Below are 20,742 nucleotides of genomic sequence, written 5' to 3'. Positions count from 1 at the left end.
CTGCATCATTGCATGCTAAATTGCCCGTAGTGTTAGGTAAGGGGTAAATGTAGGGGTATGGGTGGATTGCGCTTCGGCGGGTCGGTGTGGACTTGTTGGGCCGAAGGGCCTATTTCCACACTGTAAGTAATCTAAGTAATCTAATCTAAGGTCTTCCTTCCTTCTTTGGATTATGAAGATCAGGAAGGATTTGACCGAAGCCAGTGAACTCAGTTGGCTGCTATGCAATGTGGTGTGATGTCAGAAGTGTGGGTTCAGCTACTATATTGGCCGAAGTCACTATGAAGGCCCCGACATTTCAACTTTACCTCTTGTCTGAGGCACAGTGACTCTTACGTTAAACTCACCACCCATCGGCCTGTCCCTCTAGCTAATGAGAAAGCAAACTATTGTCCACTGAGATTGTGGTGACTTTCACTTCACATTAAGAGGAGACAAAGTTAGGATATTTTTATGTTTAATCCACAGATTGTTTTCATTTGGAAAGCAATATACATCAGTCAGACAGCTTTCAGAAGTGTTCCCACGTTTACTGGGTATGCTGTCTGAGTTGGCAAACTGGCACAGTGCTTGCAAATGGAGAAAAAGGCATTGATTGTGAAAATGAGCAGGTTGTGGATTGCTGCGCAGTGTTACTTGGGTGTCTATGTTATCCCTTTCCTACTGGGTAATAATGATGTACAAAATCTCAGCATCATCTCTGTTTTCCGTTCCATTCTTCCTGTTGCCTCCATCTCAGTTTCATCCATTCTGATGATGCAGCTTTCTGCAGTGTGCTTCTGAGATCGTGTCTTTTCACCACCATCCTGCCCTGGGCCCCAACCTTGTCCATCACATACCAGGAGGACATTTCTTCTTGATTCTTGGGAAAGCCGGAAATAGGGAATAGAGTTTAAGAATACTAGAATTCCCTTTAAGACTGTTGAATTTGAGTCACCAGATTCCAGGAAATGGAATCCAGGCTGACAGTCTAGTGCAAAAGTAAAGGATTATGCATGAGCAGAGTGCCAGCTTTTAATTGAGACCTTAAACCAAGGCCTGACCTAACCTCTCGGATGTACATCAAAGATCCCATGAGGAGCAGGGGAGTCATTTTTGGTGGCCTGGACGTTATTTCTTTCCAACCAACATCACTGTTTGGAGAATTGCCTTTTGTGCACTGTTGCCTTTTGTGCACTGTTGCCTTTTGTGCACTGTTGCCTTTTGTGCACTGTGGCTTTCCATAATCGTGTGATCTCAGTAGTCTTGGGTTAAAAACCAAGTGATTAAGACAGAACCTATTTTAACCATCACATGGAACAATCACAAGATCAGAATATCTGGTCATTTATCAATTTCCTAATTGCGGGACCTTTATGGGCAGCAATTCCAAAATACACCAATCTTAAAAATACTTCATTGGATGTGAAGTACTTTGAGATGTCCAGCAATTATGAAAGGACTCAATAAATAATGTTGTTCAGTCAGTTACTTGCCTGCAGCATTTTCCATGCCCCATCTGTGTCTGCAAACAACTTTCTGTTTTTATAAAAGGCCCTAATAAATGATTACTTTAATCAAAACAACTGAGTGACAACTATTAGAAAATTCTGAGAAATGGGTTGTGATCATAAGGCTATGAAATGTGGAAACTTAAAAAAAAACCCTGCCCACGCTAATTAAATTGTCATCAATTTGTCTTGTAACCTGCAATTTTAGTAACTTATCTTAATTTGTGAACATCAACCTCATTACATGGAAGCTTTTGAGATTCACATTACAGGATCTTCAGGGGACATCACAGAGCCTACTTCATGGTTCATTGTGTAGACAGAGTATTGGGAATGAGAAGTAGATATGATGAGAAGGATGAAAGGAATGATGTTGCAGTTATTGAGTTACAGGAACACACAGTTCCTCTCTCTCCGCTCTCTCCAAAAACATGCTTGGGTTTTTCAGTATTCACTTTATAATATTTACAGTGCTTCTTGATGTTTTATGCTCTCCATGAACAGCTGATTATTGAATTAGTGTATTTCTGAACTGTGAATTGTAGTTGTGCTTCCATTTGTCAGGCAGTAGCAGCTTGGCTTTTGTTTTTAAGCTGATGTCATCTGTAGTTCATCTTTTTGGCACCATTGCCAGTTTGCCCGCTACTATTTGAACCTCATTATTCTGATAAAGGCAGAATGTTTTAAAAATGTTCCTTTTTATCAGTCTATAACCTGACTGGTTCTTGGTATTTTATAACGATGATACTTTAGATCATTACTAATGCTAGGTGACCTGACTTATGCCAGTGGAGGCCAGCATTGGAATATTGGCTTTTGAAAGGGAGGCAAATGAATCCTCCATTTTCGATTCAGTGTTTAACTTTTTTGGCATGAGTAGGTTCATTCTAGACATTGGATGTTCTGGAGTAGATACCGGATTTAAATAACAAAGTGCAAACTCTTAGTGACACTACAAGAGAAACAAATTAATCATTAACTCATTGTTGAGAGCTGGTCTGTAGAAGCTGATCAAAGGATAGACTGGTCTTTAGAGTTAAAGTGACCCTTTGAGCAACCTAAGAATAATTTCTTTAGATGATCATGTTGTGAGGAATTACTTTTTGTCAAAAGCAAATGGGTTATCTGAGGTGACATTATTTTAGAGGGCATTATTTTTCAAAACTAAAATGTAATGATGCTTTTTGGACTGGGAAAAGACTGGGCAAACAGCAGAATTATTATTATTGATGGAATGACACATACACTGTTATCTTGATAATACATTGGACTCGCTGAAAATGTGTTGCTGGAAAAGTGCAGCAGGTCAGGCAGCATCCAAGGAAGGCCTATGCCCGAAACATCGAATCTCCTGTTCCTTGGATGCTGCCTGACCTGCTGAGCTTTTCCAGCAACACATTTTCAGCTCTGATCTCCAGCATCTGCAGACCTCACTTTCTCCTCGAATATATTGGACTCTTCAAATACCTGAAAGAGTCTGCCCTGAAATGGGGACTGAGTACTACCTACACAGCTGTTTCACCTGGCCAGTATTACCTGTGAGTGATGCCACAGGAGATCAGTTAGCAACGTAAGGAGTCAGTGCAATCTCCAATGCTTTCAAGTGAAATAACCACTAACTGCAATTTTATTTTATCATATGTGGTGCAGTAATAATGGATTGTGCACTGTTTGATCTCGGGTGGCATGGTAGCTCAGCGGTTCGTGGGATCTGAGTTCAATTCCAGTGTTAGATGACTGTCTGTGTGGAGTTTACACAATCTCTCTGTGTCTGTGTGGGCTTCCTCCAGATGCTTTGGTTTCTTCCCACAGTCCAGAGATGTGTATGTTAGGTGGATTGGCCATGCTAAATTGCCTGTTGTGTCCATGAATGTGCAGGCTGGGTGGATTAGCCATGCAAAATAATGGGTTACAGGCATAGTGTAAGGGGGTGGGTCTGGGTGGGATGCTCTTCAGAGGGTTGGCTATGGCTGAATAGTCTGTTTCCACACTGTAGGGGTTGTATGATTCAGATTTGTTATTTTTTGAGTTTAATGTAGGGTAATCACATGAATCAAAATTAAAACGAGGACCAAGATTGATTTCAGAAAACAATTCTTCATCATCCTAAATTTACATTTTCTTTTAAGTGGACTCAATAGCAATTAGGCCACACAACTTTTTTTAAAGTTTTTGTTCAAGGCGAATCCTTGGCAACAGCTCAACCAAAATATTTTTGTAAATTCCAGCAGTAATTAAGTTACTTTAACTTGATTACAGATTATAGTCGTACTAGATTCTATGCTGCATTCTGTGTTAACTTGTTTAAAGAGGCACTACATTGCTAATTGCTTTGGAAAAAAACTTTGCTAATGTCTACTATTAGGCAAGTAAATGAAAGGAAAACAAACCATACCTTCTTCATAACTCCTAACTGGTAATAACAAAGGTACTCTTAATATAATCTGAGAAACAAATAGACTTCAGTGAGATCGTTGATTCTTACCAATAAAATAATTAAATAATGGGTAGAATCTTACAGTGGTCTGAACCATGTAGGCTATTGTAGCAGGATCATGCGAGGGTTCAGAGAGCCCTGTCCTGATGTTAGGGACTGCAACTTACTGCATTTTTAATGGATGTGCCACGCAGCACGATGAGCTTCTTGTTTGACAGCAGTGAGTTGCCTATTAATAAAAACATAAAGTTGTACAGCTTTGGTCCAACTCTTCTATGCCAACCAGATATCCTAAAGTAACCTAGTTCCATTGCCAACAATTGGCCCATTTCCATCTAAACCCTTCCTATTCATGGACCCAATTAAGCAGCCTGTTAAAAGCCTTATTAACGAGGTCAGTTGTGCCATTAAAATTTGGCTTCATATTTTAACAAATGCCTGAATAAACTTGATGGTGGAAATTCTCAGAAGGATATCAGAGTGGGTATCTGGTGACTTCAGCTCACTGCTGGCTGGGTATCTCTGGTCACAAATTATGGGCATGCGCCCCTTGTCCATGGACATTGGCACTGAAAATGTGTTGCTGGTTAAAGCGCAGCAGGTCAAGCCTTCCTGATGAAGGGCTTTTGCCCGAAACGTCGAATTTCCTGTTCCTTGGATGCTGCCTGACCTGCTGCGCTTTAACCAGCAACACATTTTCAGCTCTGATCTCCAGCATCTGCAGACCTCACTTTTGACATGGACATTGACATCCAACATTAGCTAACTCTGACAATCCTCAAGCTAACCCTCCAATCCATTTGCAGGGCACTATGTAGCACTATGTCGCACAGACTGGAATTACACAGCATGCTGGCACGGTGTTGGTGGTGGTGGAAGAATCAATCTGTTGTGTCCACTGAGACAAAGTAATCCATAAAGGGGTTTTGGGGGGTAGTGGTAAGGGAACAAGGAGGCCACTGATGTGGGAAGGAGCCATGGGACTCTGTTTTATGGGGTTTAGGAGCAGCAGATTGTGGAGGAAGGCATGACAACAGTCAAGGGAGATCAATTGCATCTGTGAAGGGTGGGGGAGATGCTATAAAGCAAGAATGGGAACAGGATCATGCGATGGGGAAGGTGCCATGAACAGTTAGGAGCAGAATGTCTTCCTGGGGGGGTGGGAGGGATACTATATGACCAAACCTGGCCAGCAGGTTGGCTAATTTAGTGCCATTATTTAAGGAAGGTTGTGAGGATAAGCCAGGGTACAATAGACTGGTGAGTCTGACGTCCATGGTGGGCAAATTGTTGGAGTGGATTCTGAGGGGCAGGATTGACATGTTTTTGGAGAGTGGCAAATGGGACTAGGTCAGATTGGGATGTCTGGTCAACTCAGACACATTGGACCGAAGGGTCTGTCTCCATACTGTATGACTCTATGATCACCTTATAGGCATTCAGTCCTGAGGGTTAGTACACTAGGGCAATGGAGTGTGTGTGAATCCAGCAGAGCCTGAGAGTGCTGGACCTGGCTCTCCATGGTAACCACCACCCAGTCCATGGTGGCAGCTGGACGATGGCATGCCTGAGGTAGCTGGGTCCCCATGGTGTAGTTGCTGTGCTACAGCCTCTGTGCAGTGAGAGTCACTGCCTCACACATCTCTATCTATTGGTTCTCTTCCTCCCAGGGCTGTGTGGATGAATTCTAATTGAGAGCATCACGGGATCCTGTCTGGCCTGGAGCTCAGTAGGTTCCTGGTCTGGAGCAGTACTCTGAGTGCCAGTGGCCTGGGCTGTTTCTCTCTCAGCCAGCTGCAGACCTGTCACAGTGAAACACTCACCAGATCATGCAGTCAGTCTGCCTGAGCCTAACGTTCCCACCACACTGTGACTATCAGAGCTGCTCAGGGGGTTGCATGGAGCAGCCTCACCAATGCTTCCTCTGCAGCCTTGGTACTCTCCTCCTTCTCCAGCATCTTCCCAATGCCTTTCACTAAGCAGGGCACCTTTGCGATGCCAGAGGTCATCCAGCTGCACAATGATGGCCTTTTAGGGATGGCGCCTGGAATACTGGTCCTTTGTCAGATACCCAGTGAGTGGAAAGTTCCTCAAGTCATGTGATAAGATGGGTTTGGAATCAAATGAGAGTGACGCCTTTGGGATGGGCCAAGATGTTAATGAAGCAAGTTTGCTAAGATATGCCGATAAATCTTGCTTGGCCTCATGGCAAAACTCCATCCAGAAAATTGCATCCAACTGATTCTTAGCAAAAGAAAAATAAGTCCCTCTTCAGTCTACTAATAAAATAAAACTTCTGCTGTTTGCCCTGCACTGATTCTCTGGGTGAGCTAGTGTGGAACTCAGCACTTGGACATTCTTGCATTCTTCACATGCTGTCCAAGTCCATGCAGGACAGCAGGCAACTGGACTGTGGCTGGATACACTGGAGCACATACCAATGGAGTCAACGAACATTGCCAAGAAACTGGATTTTGATATTTCCCCTCCTTAGCCTAGGGTGATTGAAGTCAGCATTGAACCACACCCGAGTTGAGATCAGCTATCTCGTTCATTGCTAAAAATTACATTTGGGACATTCTAGTCTCATGTGGTTCATATTACTAGGTGGTACAGTTACCAACTAATCCACTGCCTAAACTTTGGATGGCACCTTTTCAATATGATTATAAATTGTTCACCTTTTAATCATGAAGTATCGTGCAAAGAAATTGAGTTTTTTTTTAAATATAGGGATCCTAATGAATAACATGGCAGGCCATCTTGAGAGAATGTGATTATATCCCCGACAGTGCCATGAATGAAAACTTGATCCTTTCGTTATGAAAGAGTGGGTCAGCTCCACCTACCATCTTTATGTTTGTGTAAATGTTTTCTGGGAAGCCAACAATCTGGTTTGTTCTGAGGTTACTTTTTTCTTTCCATTTCTTCAAACTGGGCGTCGCATGTCTCTTCAAATTCTTAATTACAGAGCTGCATTCCCTTGCTGTTGTACACAATCTGTTTGCCAAATGCACGCTATGGAGTAGGCAGATAGAATGTTGAAACCTGGCTGAGCAAGCAGTAAGATGCACTGCCCAACAATCCACCTGAGTAACAATATGACATGTGGGACTTGAGCAACTGTTTTTGTTTCAAACGAGTACGTTTTCATATATAGAGGAGCTACACCAAGTCAGATTTGATTTTGTAACAGAAGACATAAGTGTATTCTGATGTCTGGCCAATGAGCTGCACTCAACAAGAAGAACAGCTGTGTCCTATTCAACAAAAAACCCAGCGGATTTTCTATATAAATCTTGTTTAATTTGGGTTTTTTTTTAGATTTTGAAGTTTTAATTTGTTTTTCTTAAGCAGTAAGGAACATAACAAGAAAAGCTCTTGTGGATTCATTCTCTGAAAAATCCCACCTAGTGAATTAGAAAGCTAAAACTTAATTTAATGCAATGGTGACCTAGCATTCCATATACAGTAAAAGTGTGAATTGCATTTTTTGGACAGAGTCTGCTCTGGTTATATCCAGTGCATGCAAATTGAGAAAAATCTGCTGTGCTACATGAATCTAATGCAGCTTTTAGAAATATTTCCAGCCAAGGTAGTTTTGTAATTGAGTTAATTCTTACACAGTCGCAGTCATCTTATTCACTGATGCAAAACAAAATGTGTAATCTATAAATGACAGAACACGGTAGATGATAAACAATTTGCAGAAAAAATCAAGCAGATATTTGAGCAATGTTGAGCTATTTGTAATGACAGGTAAAATCACAAGTAGTGGGCTTTGGAACTAAGAGATCAGTTGAGAACTGTGATGATAATGAAATTTGAGATGGGTAAGGAGTTTTCGAAGATAAGGAATTGTTTGAGATTGCATTGTTAATGATTTAATGGATTGCATGTTTACAGATCCTGCAAATGTGCCCAGCAGTGTCTTATTATAGAGGCATCAACAGCAATGCTTTCCTGTCTCTCAGAAAGAGAATTCTTCACCCAGCCCCAGGTGGTAAAATTCAAAGCAAAAGCGAAATGTGATGATGGTGGAAATCTGAAATTTAAACAGAAGATGCTTCTGGTTCCCCTTAATCTATTCTGTTAGCCACATTCTCAAAAATATTTTACGAATTTCTCTGATCAGACTCTAATTTTCTAAACGCATTATTAAAGCTTTCTGATTTGATTCCAGCAGTTTCCCCACCAGCAGATGTCAGGCTGACTTGCCTGTAGTTTCCTTGTTTCCCAACTTCCTCTTTTTCTGAAGAGCCATGTTGCATTTGCTCAGTTCTTACCTGCTGGCACCATTCTACCCAATTTTGGACATTCCTAACCAACCTGTGCTGCTACATATTTTCAAACCCTAGAATATAGGCCATCAGGTCTTGTGGTTGTTTTTGGATTTTGGTCCCTTAATTTGCTTCAACATTTTTTTGTGCTGACAGTAATTATTTTGAGCTGCATACACTTCTTAGCCTCTTAACTACCTTCAAGTTTTGAAACTTTGTTTGTGTCTTCTACCAGAAAAAGAGATCATAATATTCCATTTCCTCGTTCCCTATGATAATCTCTGCTGTTTCTGCCTTTAAAGGAAGAGCACTTATTTTATTGTCCTTTTTATGCATATATAATATTCCTGTATGAGAAAATCAAAACTCCAGTCAGGGACCAGTAACTTTTTATTGAAGTAGGTGAAGTGTATGATCCCAAGTATTTAGTAAGAGTAAAGCCACAAGGTTTGAAAAAAAAGTATGTTAATATATAAAAGTAAAACATGCACTATGTTCTACACAAATATACATATTTCTATATATTATATATGTACAACTTATACTCTTAATAGTCAGAATGAATATGAGGTAAATATTAGTAACAGACAAACTATGTTCAGATATCTCACAGAGTTGCAAATGCTATCAAAACAGATCCCATCAGTTTCTCACCTAGACATTCATGACAATATTGGTCACCAAATCTCATTAAAACGTTGTCCCCTATAGGCACAATTCCCAATCTTCACTTTCACGCAACTGACTTTGAAGCTGCCTGAACTATTGCTGTGTGATAGACAGTCACAATGGCTGCACAGTTCCAGGTAGTTCAGTCTCTTCCCATGATTCTACATTCCACTAGATTCCTGTAACTGTATTCTAACAGCAAATAGTTAACTGCATTACACTGACACTAAAATTTGGGCTTTTCCAAGTACCAATATTTCTCACCTGGATCAAGGAAATATTGCTTGTGGGTTTCCTTTGTCCTTAGACTTAGTTGCCCTGAATAATCAATGTCTTTTAGGAACTTCTCCTTTCGTAGCTACTTGGAATGTGTGAACAGAACTCTCCCAGCTTCAAGTTACAATCCATAATTCTCAACAAACATGGATAAATGGAAACCAGAGAACCCTGTTAAGATCTGTTGATCTCCATGATAATGTAACCTGCACTACACCATTGCTAACCAAAACATTATGGTTAAATATCCTTCATTTACAATTTCTTCATTAGTGTCAAGGTGCATATAATCTTTACACCATTTCAAAACGTTTTTAAGCCAATTTAATTTTAACTCCCAAAGCAATCACTTTGAGTCTGATTCTATTAAACAAATGTGGGTGACCTCTTAAAGCAACAGTCCTGCCTTTTCAAGTGTAGTGGACTTCAGTTTGCATTTATGCCATTATCTACTGCAAATGTTAATTTCAAATTCTTTTTTAAAAGACACAAACCCCATAAACTAGCTACTCTCAACTTGCAAAATTTCGAATAATCTATATAATATATCAAGGGTAGCTCAGCGGCTCGCCTTGCTGCCTCACAGCATCAAGGACCCTCCACTGACTGTGCAAACTCCCATCCAGAAAGATCAGCACAACATAAAGGAGTGAAGGGCCTGTGCTATACTTTACTGTTCTGTGTTCAGACAGACATTCTCCACGTGTCTGTGTGGGTTTCTACCAGGTTCCCCAGTTTCCTCCCACAGTCCAAACATGTGCAGGTGAGATGGATTGGCTATGGGAAATGTAGAGAAACAGTCACAGTGTGGGTCTGAGTGGGATACTGAGTCGGGGGAGCAGTACAGACTGAATAGCCTGTCCCTATACTACAGGAGTTCTATATGTTTGATAATTTACTTTCATATTCTATTTAATTCCTTTCTTAATCAATACTTTGCTGTTTCTCAATTCCTTACCTCAGTATAAACTTCCTTTCATAGAATCAAAGAATTCATACAGGGTAGAAGGAGGTCATTTGGCCCGTTGAGTCCAAACCAACCCTCTGATGAGTGTCCCACCCAGAGCCACTCCTCAACTGTATCCATATAAGCCCATGTTTCCCCTGGGCTCATTAACCTTGCCTGGACATCCCTGAACACTTTGGGCAATTTACCATGGCTAATCCACCTAACCTGCACACCTTTGGACTTCTTTGAATCAAGTTGTTGTTGTGCAAACCAAGGATAAATCTTTCTCGGTGATTTCATTGACCACCCAAAATGTCACTCACGAATGTGCAACTTTTCAAAAGTTTCAGTCATCACTCGACTTTCCTTGGTAAAGATTTTTTCACATATTGGAGGAAAAGATGTACACAGCCACTATGTTGATAGCCTACCTATAGTCCATGAAACATTACTCTGTAATTCTGGAAAAGCTAGTATAAATCACTAGGAGATTGAGGTAACCTATGCCTCTCCTTGTGGTGCTGCCTGCTTCAAAAGTCCTGGAACTCTCCTACTCATATTACAGCATTGTTTAAGTAACAGTGTCAGAGGCTAGAGGCAGATTGACAGCATGACAATCCCCTCTCTCTTGTTCAAATGCTGACAACTCAGTGTTCTAATGCAGCTCTAATTGGAAAGCACATGAGCCAGCCAATAAGGATACTGATGTGGGAAATGGAATGCCATACTGATGAAATGTGAGACACTTTTCAAGCACACTTTTGGGTCAAATTAGTGAGAGCTTTAATCTGTGCTGAGTCATGGTAAATTGGTCCTGCAATTTATGCTGCGAAAGAGGGATGCTGGTTTCTTACAGAATGCCCCTTATTTTTAGGGAAGGAAATTGTAGCAATTAATACTTCAATAACATTATCATGAACCATATTAATTGGCTAGGGAAAATAATCAGTAAATAATGTTACTCCAAATATTCATTAAAATAAATGGCCCACGTTTTGCAGGGAACTTGCAGAGATGAAGTGATGCATGTAATTTATAAGGCCTTTTGTTGGTCATAGTTACAGAGTCATACAAAAGAAAGGACTAATTATAGCCAAACTAAGAATGGAAAATGGATGCTATCCCAGCCTGTGATGCATACGTCCCTGAATAAATTACAAATGTGGGAAAACTTGAGGCAAGATTATTCCTTCAGGCCTTTGTTTTGACAATCAAATTGCTGATAGATTCGAAACCCAGATCAAAGTGAATGCTCTGAAGCTATGCATTACCTTAAGGCTTTGGGTGACGTGGGTTTGCCTCCAGCATTTGTTTTTTCCTGATGTAGCAATGCTCATGTTCTCGCTGTTACATAAGAAACTGGACGTGGACATTGTGATATTGAAGAAACCAATAGGCATTTGTTACAACTGATTATGCTCAAGCATAATATGACTGACAACGCAATATTCGCCCAGACACACACATGCCTGAAGAATGTAATGCTGGGACATAATTAGTGAAACTGGGCTAAAGTTAGCTGGTTAAAGACATATGCAGCACAAATGGTAAACTTATTAAATTATTACTTGAGGACAAAATCTCAGTGATATAAGGGAACATGGAAATAAGTCAAAAGGGGAAACTCATTGGAATTGGTATAAATAAATAAAATGGCAATGGCAAAAGTAATAGGACTCATGATAGGAAATCATCAGAACCTGATGTATCAATGCAAAGAAATATGGAACAACACACTTCCAACCCAAGAAAAGTGAATTAGAGTTGTGAGAGATGAGGAATTGTGGACAGGAAATGAATTTTGGGTAGCAATTTGCATATGTCATTAAAACCAGCATGAACAAGTGCAAAGGCTTTTGGGCTGTTGGAATAGCAACCTGAGGAAAGAGATGCTTCAGCTGCATGGAATATATATCAGATTTCATCTGGCGTTATATATCCAGAGGTTCTGTGCTGCACAAAATGGAATAGAAATCTGATATTTTCTTCCCTGGAAGATCCTTGATTGTGCACCAAGTGCCACACCAAGGAGAGAGAGAGAGAGAGAGACACACACACCCACACACACACACACACACTCAGAATGTAATCCCAGTGAAGACAGGAAAATAGCGTCGGTCCATTCTAACAACACCCTGCCTAACTACGTAACTTTATTAATTTATGGGATGTAGGCGTTGCTGACTGGGTCAGTATTTGTTGCTCATCCCGAGTTGTCCTTGTGAAGGTGGTGGTGAGCTGCCACTCTGAACTGCTACAGTCCATCGGCTGTGGTTTAACCCACAATGCCATTAGGGAGGGAATTCCAGCAATTTGACCCAGCGGCAGTGTAGGAACTGTGATATATTTCCAACTATCACTTGGTGAGTGGCTTGGAGGGGAACTTGCGGGTGGTGGTGGTCCTATTTATCTGCTGCCTTTGACCTTCCAGATAGTCATGGATATGGAAGGTGCTGCCTGAGGCATCTTAGTGAACTTCTACACTGCATCTTGCAGATAAGTATAGACTGCTGCTACTGAACGTTAGTTGTGGGGGGAGTGGATGCTAGTGGATGGGGTGCCAACCAAGGGAGCAGCGTTGTCCTGTATGGTGTCAAGCTTCATGGTGCATAATACTAAAGTATCCTCCACCCATTCCGGCAAGTGGGGAGTATTCCATGACACATCTGAGTTGTGCCTTGAAGATGATGGACAAGCTTTGTGGAATAAGGAGGAGTTAATCACCCAGAAGAAAAAACAGTAAAATGTGTGAAATGCGCAAACATATCCTTCAAAATGTAATTCCTGTGTACCCAGTGCATTCGTTTCCTAGTATTGCTGCTTTTGTTTCCTTTTTTTTCTGAGTGCTGCAGAATTCCTAACCTCTCACCTGCTTTAGTACCTCGGAATGCTGTCTCCAGAAGCAGAAGATGTTGCCCAATGCAACATTGTGAATTTGACACAAACTTGCATCTCAGACAGATGTTTGTGCCTTTCATATCCAGTGCATATTTTAAGCACATTGACTAGTATCCACACTTAAGCCTTGTTGGAAATGTAGTTCCTTGTAGAACGTTCTGCCCTTTATACAGGGTGGTGTCTGCATTTCATTATATGTCACCCGAAGCATATTAGAGAAAGTGACAGATATTAATGCTGTTAGTAATATTGTATTTCAATAGTCACAGGTGAGGTGCCAGGAGAATGGAGGTCGGCAAACGTGGTGCTACTGTTTAAGAAGGGTGGTACGGACAAGCCAGGGAACTATAGACCAGTGAGCCTGACGTTGGTGGTGGGCAAGTTGTTGGAGGAATCCTGAGAGACAGGATGTACATGTATTTGGAAAGGCAAGGACTGATTGGGAATAGTCAACACGGCTTTGTGCATGGGAAATCATGTCTCACAAACTTGATTGAGATTTTTGAGGAAGTAACAAAGAGCATTGATGAGGGCAGAACAGTAGTTGTGATCTATATGGACTTCAGGAAGGCATTCAACAAGGTTCCCCATGGGAGACTGATTAGCAAGGTTAGATCTCATGGAATACAGGGAGAACCAGCCATTTGGATACAGAACTGGCTCAAAGGTAGAAGACAGAGTGGTGGTGGAGGGTTGTTTTTCAGACTGGAGGCCTGTGACCAGTGGAGTGCCACAAGGATCAGTGCTGGGTCCACTACTTTTTGTCATTTACATAAATGATTTGGATGCGAGCATAAGAGGTACAGTTAGTAAGTTTGCAGATGACACCAAAATTGGAGGTGTAATGGACAGCGAAGAAGGTTATCTCTGATTACAACACGATCTTGACCAGATGGGCCAATGGGCTGCCAAGTTGCAGATGGAGTTTAATTCAGATAAATGCAAGGTGCTGCATTTTGGGAAAGCAAATCTTAGCAGGACTTATACATTTAAATGGTAAGGTCCTAGGGAGTGTTGCTGAACAAAGTGATCTTGGAGTGCAGGTTCATAGCTCCTTGAAAGTGAAGTCGCAGGTAGATAGGACAGTGAAGAAGGCATTTGGTATACTTTATTGGTCAGAGAATTGAGTACAGGAGTTGAGAGGTCATGTTGCGGCTGTTCAGGACATTAATTAGGCCACTGTTGGAATAATGCTTGCAATTCTGGTCTCCTTCCTAGCGAAAAGATGTTGTGAAACATGAAAGGTTTACAAGGATGTTGCTAGGGTTGGAGGATTTGAGCTATAGGGAGAGGCCAAACAGGCTGGGACTGTTTTCCCTGGAGTATCGGAGGCTGAGGGGTGGCCTTATAGAGTTTTACAAAATTATGAGGGGCATGCATAGGGTAAATTGACAAAGTCTTTTCCCTGGGGTGGGGGAGTCCAGAACTAGAAGTGAGAGGGGAAAGATATAAAAGAGACCTACGGGGCAACGTTTTCACCCAGAGGGTGGTACGTGTATGGAATGAGCTGCCAGAGGATGTGGTGGAGGCTGGTACAATTGTAACATTAAAGAGGCATTTGGATGGGCATATGAATAGGAAGGGTTTGGAGGGATGTGGGCCGGGTGCTGGCAGGTGGGACTAGATTGGGTTGGGATATCTGGTCGGCATGGATGGGTTGGACTGAATGGGCGGTTTCCATGCTGTACATCTCTATGACTCTATGACTCTATTTGCTATTGAAGAGGATCATTGGTTTCTGTGCAGCTTACATTTGAATCCAGCCTTTATGCTTCTAGTGAGAGTTGGGCAAATTCATATTTAAAGGTGGAGTAGACAATAGCTGATGTCTGCCTTGACTACTTTGAACATCCAGTAAACAGCTATATTAAAACTGGCTATCAAAATCTGAGTTGAAGAAAATGAACTTTTGGTAAGGGATGAAATAAAATGAATTAGCGCTAGCATTATGTATATACATGCTGAAAATGTGTTGCTGGAAAAGCGCAGCAGGTCAGGCAGCATCCAAGGAACAGGAGAATCGACGTTTCGGGCAGAAGCCCTTCTTCAGGAAACGTCGATTCTCCTGTTCCTTGGATGCTGCCTGACCTGCGGTGCTTTTCCAGCAACACATTTTCAGCTCTGATCTCCAGCATCTGCAGTGCTCACTTTCTCCTTATGTATATACATGGTCATGTCCACACATGAATACACTTATAGTTGTGTGTACATGTAGGGGTGTCTTGTGTTTGGATTGAAAACATTATTAGGATTCTGCTGCATAGCTTACCTGGCTGTAGCAAAAATGGAAGAATTTACTTTTCACTTCTTATAATAAATATTAACAGCGTTTTCACAGATTTCAAGGTTATGATCATGCAGGATCAGTTGATATTTGACCACCCAGTACCTGAGAGAATTTGCAATTCATTTTTAGCTTTAAGCTTGAGCTTAATGAAAGATGTGACTGGAACCATTGAGCTACCCACATTTTAGTATATAAATAAGGAACACTCTTTATCATGGAAAATGCGGGTCACATCTTTACTTAATGAGGTACTCTGAGATGAATCAGAAACTTATTTTGTCTGACAATGATAGGGGTCTCTTGATTTTCCACCAAGTTTCATTATTTATTTGGAGTGGGTACAGAACAGTGTTATGACAAATATTTCCAGTTTCTCCATTGATGAGTGCATAGTTTAGACATTGTGTCATAGTAGTAGTTTCAGTGAAGAACAATAACTGGAATCCATTGAACTGGAACTCAGAGGGGCTAAAAACCAGGATAATTCTAAAAAGATTCATGATACTTGAAAGCCAGTATCAGATAAGTGCAAAGCAAAACTGTTTTGTTAATAGATATCTTCAACTAGTTAATACCATCTTTGATCCCAAGAGGGATCAGGGCCTTAGAAGCACAACCTGCTTCTTGAGATGCAGATAGGAATGTTTTGATCTCACATCAAAGGCACAATGTTCTACTGAGGTGTTAATGGGTATCTGCTTCACATTTCGACTTCTTCGCAAACAGGACACCTTTAGAAAAAGATGTCAAAACTTCAGCAAGATAGCTTGTCAGTGTTTGAAGATTATAAAACAATCAGGGTTCCTTGAATATTTTTGATTTCCTCACTGCCGTGATTTCACTGGCAAGAATTCCCATTATATAACAAAAGCCATTGTTATAAGGTTGAATATCATTTGGGTTCAGTACATACACTTCCATTGCACCACTCTCGCCTGCTTGGCTTAACCCTCCTCATTCTTCTCATCCAGTTCTATCATTTAGTATCCTGTGAAAACTCTTAGCATATTTTCACATTAAAAAGCTATTTAACAGCAGTTTATTCTCATGGCAACATATTGGAAGAGATAGCCTTTTTATACATTTAGACATGGACAATATCTCCATAGAGAGGAAGTAATATCGCATCTCAGCCCGTCATTCTGTCTCACTTATTTTCAAATTATGATCCAGCAGCAGAGTTTGAAGACTTGATAATGCAGGATTGTGGAGCCACAGATTTCCAGACACAGAATCTGTTCTGGTGCCAGGCAACCTAGGAAGGGAGGGATCATTTTATTTTCAGGCACTGGAAATGATGTCAGTTAACAAACCCTGGAAGCAGCTCTGACAGAACCACGCCACGTTTGACCAAGCCTTGTTTGTCAGCACCAAACCCATCTATTAGTCTCATTCCATCCTGGAAGGTGACAACTCCCTATTTATTTTTCCCACGACCAGAATGTTAACTGTATTGGGATTGAGATGAGAAGTCTGCAGCCAAGAGTTGAGCTTTGTATTTATCCTCTCCAGATCTGACTGTTTGCGATCAACTGACCATCTTCCTGTTCTCCAGCCTTGAGAAAATACAGTTCTTCCAAAATTGCATTGCCTGTGTCCTATCCAGCACTAAATCCAGCTTTGTCATTAGCTCATTGCTGAACTGTCTTGATGCCAGCACTACAGATGTCCGTAGAGGTGCAAGTGAGGTGGATTGGTCCTGCTAAATTGCCCATAGTGTCCAAGGATGTGTAGGTTAGGTGGATTAGCCTTGGGAAATGCAGGCTTATGCGGATACAGTAGGGGGGTGGGTCTGGGTGGGATGCTCTTTGGAGGGTCAGTTTAGATTAGATGGGCGAAATGGCCTGCTTCCACATTGTAGGGGTTCTACAATTCTATAAGTCTCACTACTCAATTCTCCATTAATATACCTCTGGCATTTTGTTCTCCCCTTGCTTCTAGACATCTCTGTACAGCATTCATGAAGCTATTTTCAGCCACTGAGGTCCCACACTTCGGGATTAATTCCTTAAATTACTTTTTAAAATAGAACACATCTGTCAGCCAACCTCTCTTAATATCTCTTCCTTTGGCTAAATGCTGTTTTCTTAAACTTGTACTTCAGTGGAATGGCAGCATATGAACAGCACAATATAAATGCAAGTTGTTATATCTGGACTGTCTTAAACAATATCTCACATGTAACTTGTAACACCCCAGAATTAAAGTGAATGCGAGCAAAATTGAGCTTTTCATGTTTATCTTTTTCAGATATGGAAAGATAGTATCGACAAAGGCCATCCTAGACAAAAACACGAACCAGTGCAAAGGTATTTATAAAGTGTCATGTTATATCAACTTTGTGCACATGTTTTTGTTCCTGCTGAGAGTGAAACACACTCTATTAAAGGGATTTTTAGAAGTTTTCTTCCTCTGTTTCTTTCTGAGCTTCCTGTTAAATAACCTTCCTGTAGCATAGATGAAAAATGGGGTGTAACAGTTATTATGAGGGAGTCTCAATAGTTGGTTATTATCTTTCCTGCCATCTCTTCCACTGCATTGATGCACATTTTTCACATCAACCAACATGACTGCAAAGATGAGATTAAATGTTCGTCATGTATGTGTGGTGGGATGGGGAGGAGGAGAACTCTCAGATTCCCCTCACTCCATGGAACCCTCACTGTTTTTGGTTGTGGTGCATATTTCCCAGACATGTACTTAGATCCTGCATCACAACGTTTGTCAGCAGCAGTTGTTCAGTCCACATTTTGTACAGGTAGAGGGAATACAATGGCCAATATTGTATTGGGAGCTCGACCATTGCAATCAGCTAAATTTGCCCGGAGGAAAACAGATGCTGAAAATCAGCCAAACTTGCCTTCAAGTAGCAGCAGCCTTGATCCAGTTACTGTGTGCCTGAAAATAAGAAGCCAACCTCACCAGTGAATCATACCAATCTGTCACTAAGCTTCACTTATTCGAATACGACAGAAGCTGTATTAGGCTGACAGGCTAAAGGTTGCATTCAGTCAAAATAAGAGAACAAAGCTAGTACAGACATGCTTGGAAGTTTCATTTAGTTCACATTTAAATCTTAATGTAACTGAAAGCATACAATTTTCTCTCCAACAGGAAGATGCTTGTTTCTTGTCTAAAAGAAATTTTGTTTACTGCCACTAGCGTAGAGAATAGGAAGAATTATCTGGCCTTGTAACAAAGTATGAATTGGATAAAATTTGCACAGTAAATCTGATTTGTTGCCTTGTCAAACTGATGGGCTCCAGTTCTGCATTGATTGGGACAGACCTTTGTTGCTGAAAGGGGAAATAATGCTTAAAAATGATTTTGCTCGTCCGGCTGGCGCAATGTCACGGGGTGTTTCCGTGAAATCCTATCACCGCTTCTCGTCTTAAATTGGAAGCTTCCAAAATGTTGTTAGTTCTTCCTTATTTTAAGTAGAGTTTTCAAGCCTATACTTTTTAATTGAAAGATTTTTTTACCCAGGTACTGACAGATTATGGTGTGATCAGAGGCCTGCTAATGCCATCAGGAAATTGGGCATATTGCCCCACACATTCATCCTTCCAGATTTGTTGTACTCCTCCATTGACACTGTAAACAAAGACCCTGATTTTAGATTAATCTGAGCTGCTGGAAGTTGGAGAGCGCGAGCAGGCATGTGGAATCCAGAATTTGGAAATCCCTCCCCACACAGACTGTAGAGTTTCAACTCCAAGGTGTGCATGACACATCATGGATTGTTTTCTTTTCATGGGCTTTGCTGGGAGTAGATAGGCAGAGGCTGTAGCTACGGTCCAGGAGATGCTGTGGGTGCTGGAGGTGTAATGTTTTGGAGGGGGGTGTGGTGGCAGAGGTGGCGATTAGTGTGCTGATAGTTGGTGTGAGGGGGAGTGATCCCAGAGTGTTAGTTTAGCGTTCCATGGTGATTGGGTAGGGTTAGAGGCCTTAATGAACGGGGAGGATTGGAGGCCAATGCACCATGGGACGGGGAGGGTGGGGTTAGCGGCTTTGTTCAGACTTGTGAAACAGAAGTTTGAGATATTGCTGACTTTAGTGAAATATGTAGGTCTGATGGACAAGGGTCAACGGCCGGGATATCCGAGCTAAGGAGTTGCCAGGTCAGGCACACCGAACCTAGAGAATAGCTGTAAGTGTACTTACCTCCTCAATCCCACAGCCTTTGGGTGCAGCCTTCGAATCTCAGAAGTCTCCTCAAACATACCGATTGCAGATAAATCAAAATAAAATTAGGGCTAACAACGAAACTTGCAGCCTCGTTTTAATTTAAAACAAAACACCTGCTTCCTTGGAGTTGCTGAGTACTTGCCCACCTTCCCACCTCCCTTACGATGAGGCATTGGTGTTTGTTTTGAGGTAGGTTTCTGATCTTTACAAACTTTACAAAACAAAGTGTAATTTCCGAGGTACGTGTTTCTAATGAAAACTAGGAAGAGAGAGCCAACTGAATCATATCACCCATTTTACTGTAACGCCCACAGGCAAAAGTACGTGTACCCTTCAGTTAGTCCAACAATTTGTCATCATGTGTAAATTACAAAAAATATTTCTGTACTTATTTTTTGGGTAAACTTCAAACCAAATCTTTAAATCTTTACTTTAATTCTTTAAGTCAAATCAATTGTTTTTATTTAAATTCACAAGCTTTGGCATCACCTTAGCATGCACTGCATATGTTTTCTCTTTGTGATGTTTCCAGTTTTCAAATTGTACGGTGAATGGATGGTATGATAATTTGCTCAAAAAGAAAATTACCGTGTTGGTGTGAACTGTTACTGTTCCCAAGTCATGTAAGCAGCAATGGCATTAATATGTGCTCTGATTTAAATGGTTGTCGTGACATAGTGGCCCCAGTATTCATTCAGGGACTGGAAGAGACTGGCTGGAAGGTTTGTCGGACAGAAACCTGGATAACAAGGTCCCCTCGTTGTGCTGCAGGATGTCTTTTCAATGCTAACATCAGGATTTCTTTCCAACAGCCAGTCAATTAGATTGAAAGGCTGATTGTTTGTTGACTTGGAAAGCCACAGGAGGGCATATATTGGGTAAGCCTGATGTTATTGGGAGTATTTGCAATGGGTGGGGGAGTTTTGGGCTGGGGAGTCACCCGATTGTTTGGAGATAAGTTTGTTTGGCCCTGGGGAAACATTCCTCCTTCTCCTGACCCAGTAACAGTGCAGTTCAGTGAAGGAATTTACCTTGTGTCTAGCCAGGATCCTGGCCTCCATGTGTCGAAATTAAAAATCTAATTAAAATGGAGGTAGGATAACCTCCTTAAATGGTGACATGACCAGCCTATCTCCTGAAAGTGGAAGTGGGCTGGTAAGGATTCGATTTGAGGATTTAGTTTTATTTTAAAATTCCTCAACCCACCCAACCTTCAGGTTAAAATTTTCCCATTGATTCATAATGTTTATACACTATTGTTTCTTCTC

The 20,742-nt window shown here is 41.3% G+C and overlaps 1 protein-coding gene across 7 annotated transcripts in view; it reads left to right on the top strand.

The window, feature by feature from the left end:
• Positions 1-20,742, top strand: part of rbms3 (RNA binding motif, single stranded interacting protein) — a 1,363,226-nt gene that overhangs the window by 911,656 nt on the left and 430,828 nt on the right. For all 7 annotated transcript variants that reach the window (XM_060824630.1, XM_060824631.1, XM_060824632.1 and 4 more), the window contains one exon: positions 17,537-17,595. In XM_060824630.1, coding sequence (XP_060680613.1) covers positions 17,537-17,595 — 59 coding nt within the window. The remainder of the gene's footprint in view (positions 1-17,536; positions 17,596-20,742) is intronic.

This window comes from Hemiscyllium ocellatum, chromosome 5, assembly GCF_020745735.1.
Source record: "Hemiscyllium ocellatum isolate sHemOce1 chromosome 5, sHemOce1.pat.X.cur, whole genome shotgun sequence".
NCBI classification, from domain to species: domain Eukaryota; kingdom Metazoa; phylum Chordata; class Chondrichthyes; order Orectolobiformes; family Hemiscylliidae; genus Hemiscyllium; species Hemiscyllium ocellatum.
Note: the sequence above shows the minus strand (reverse complement) of the source record. Positions and strands in the feature narration are given on the sequence as shown.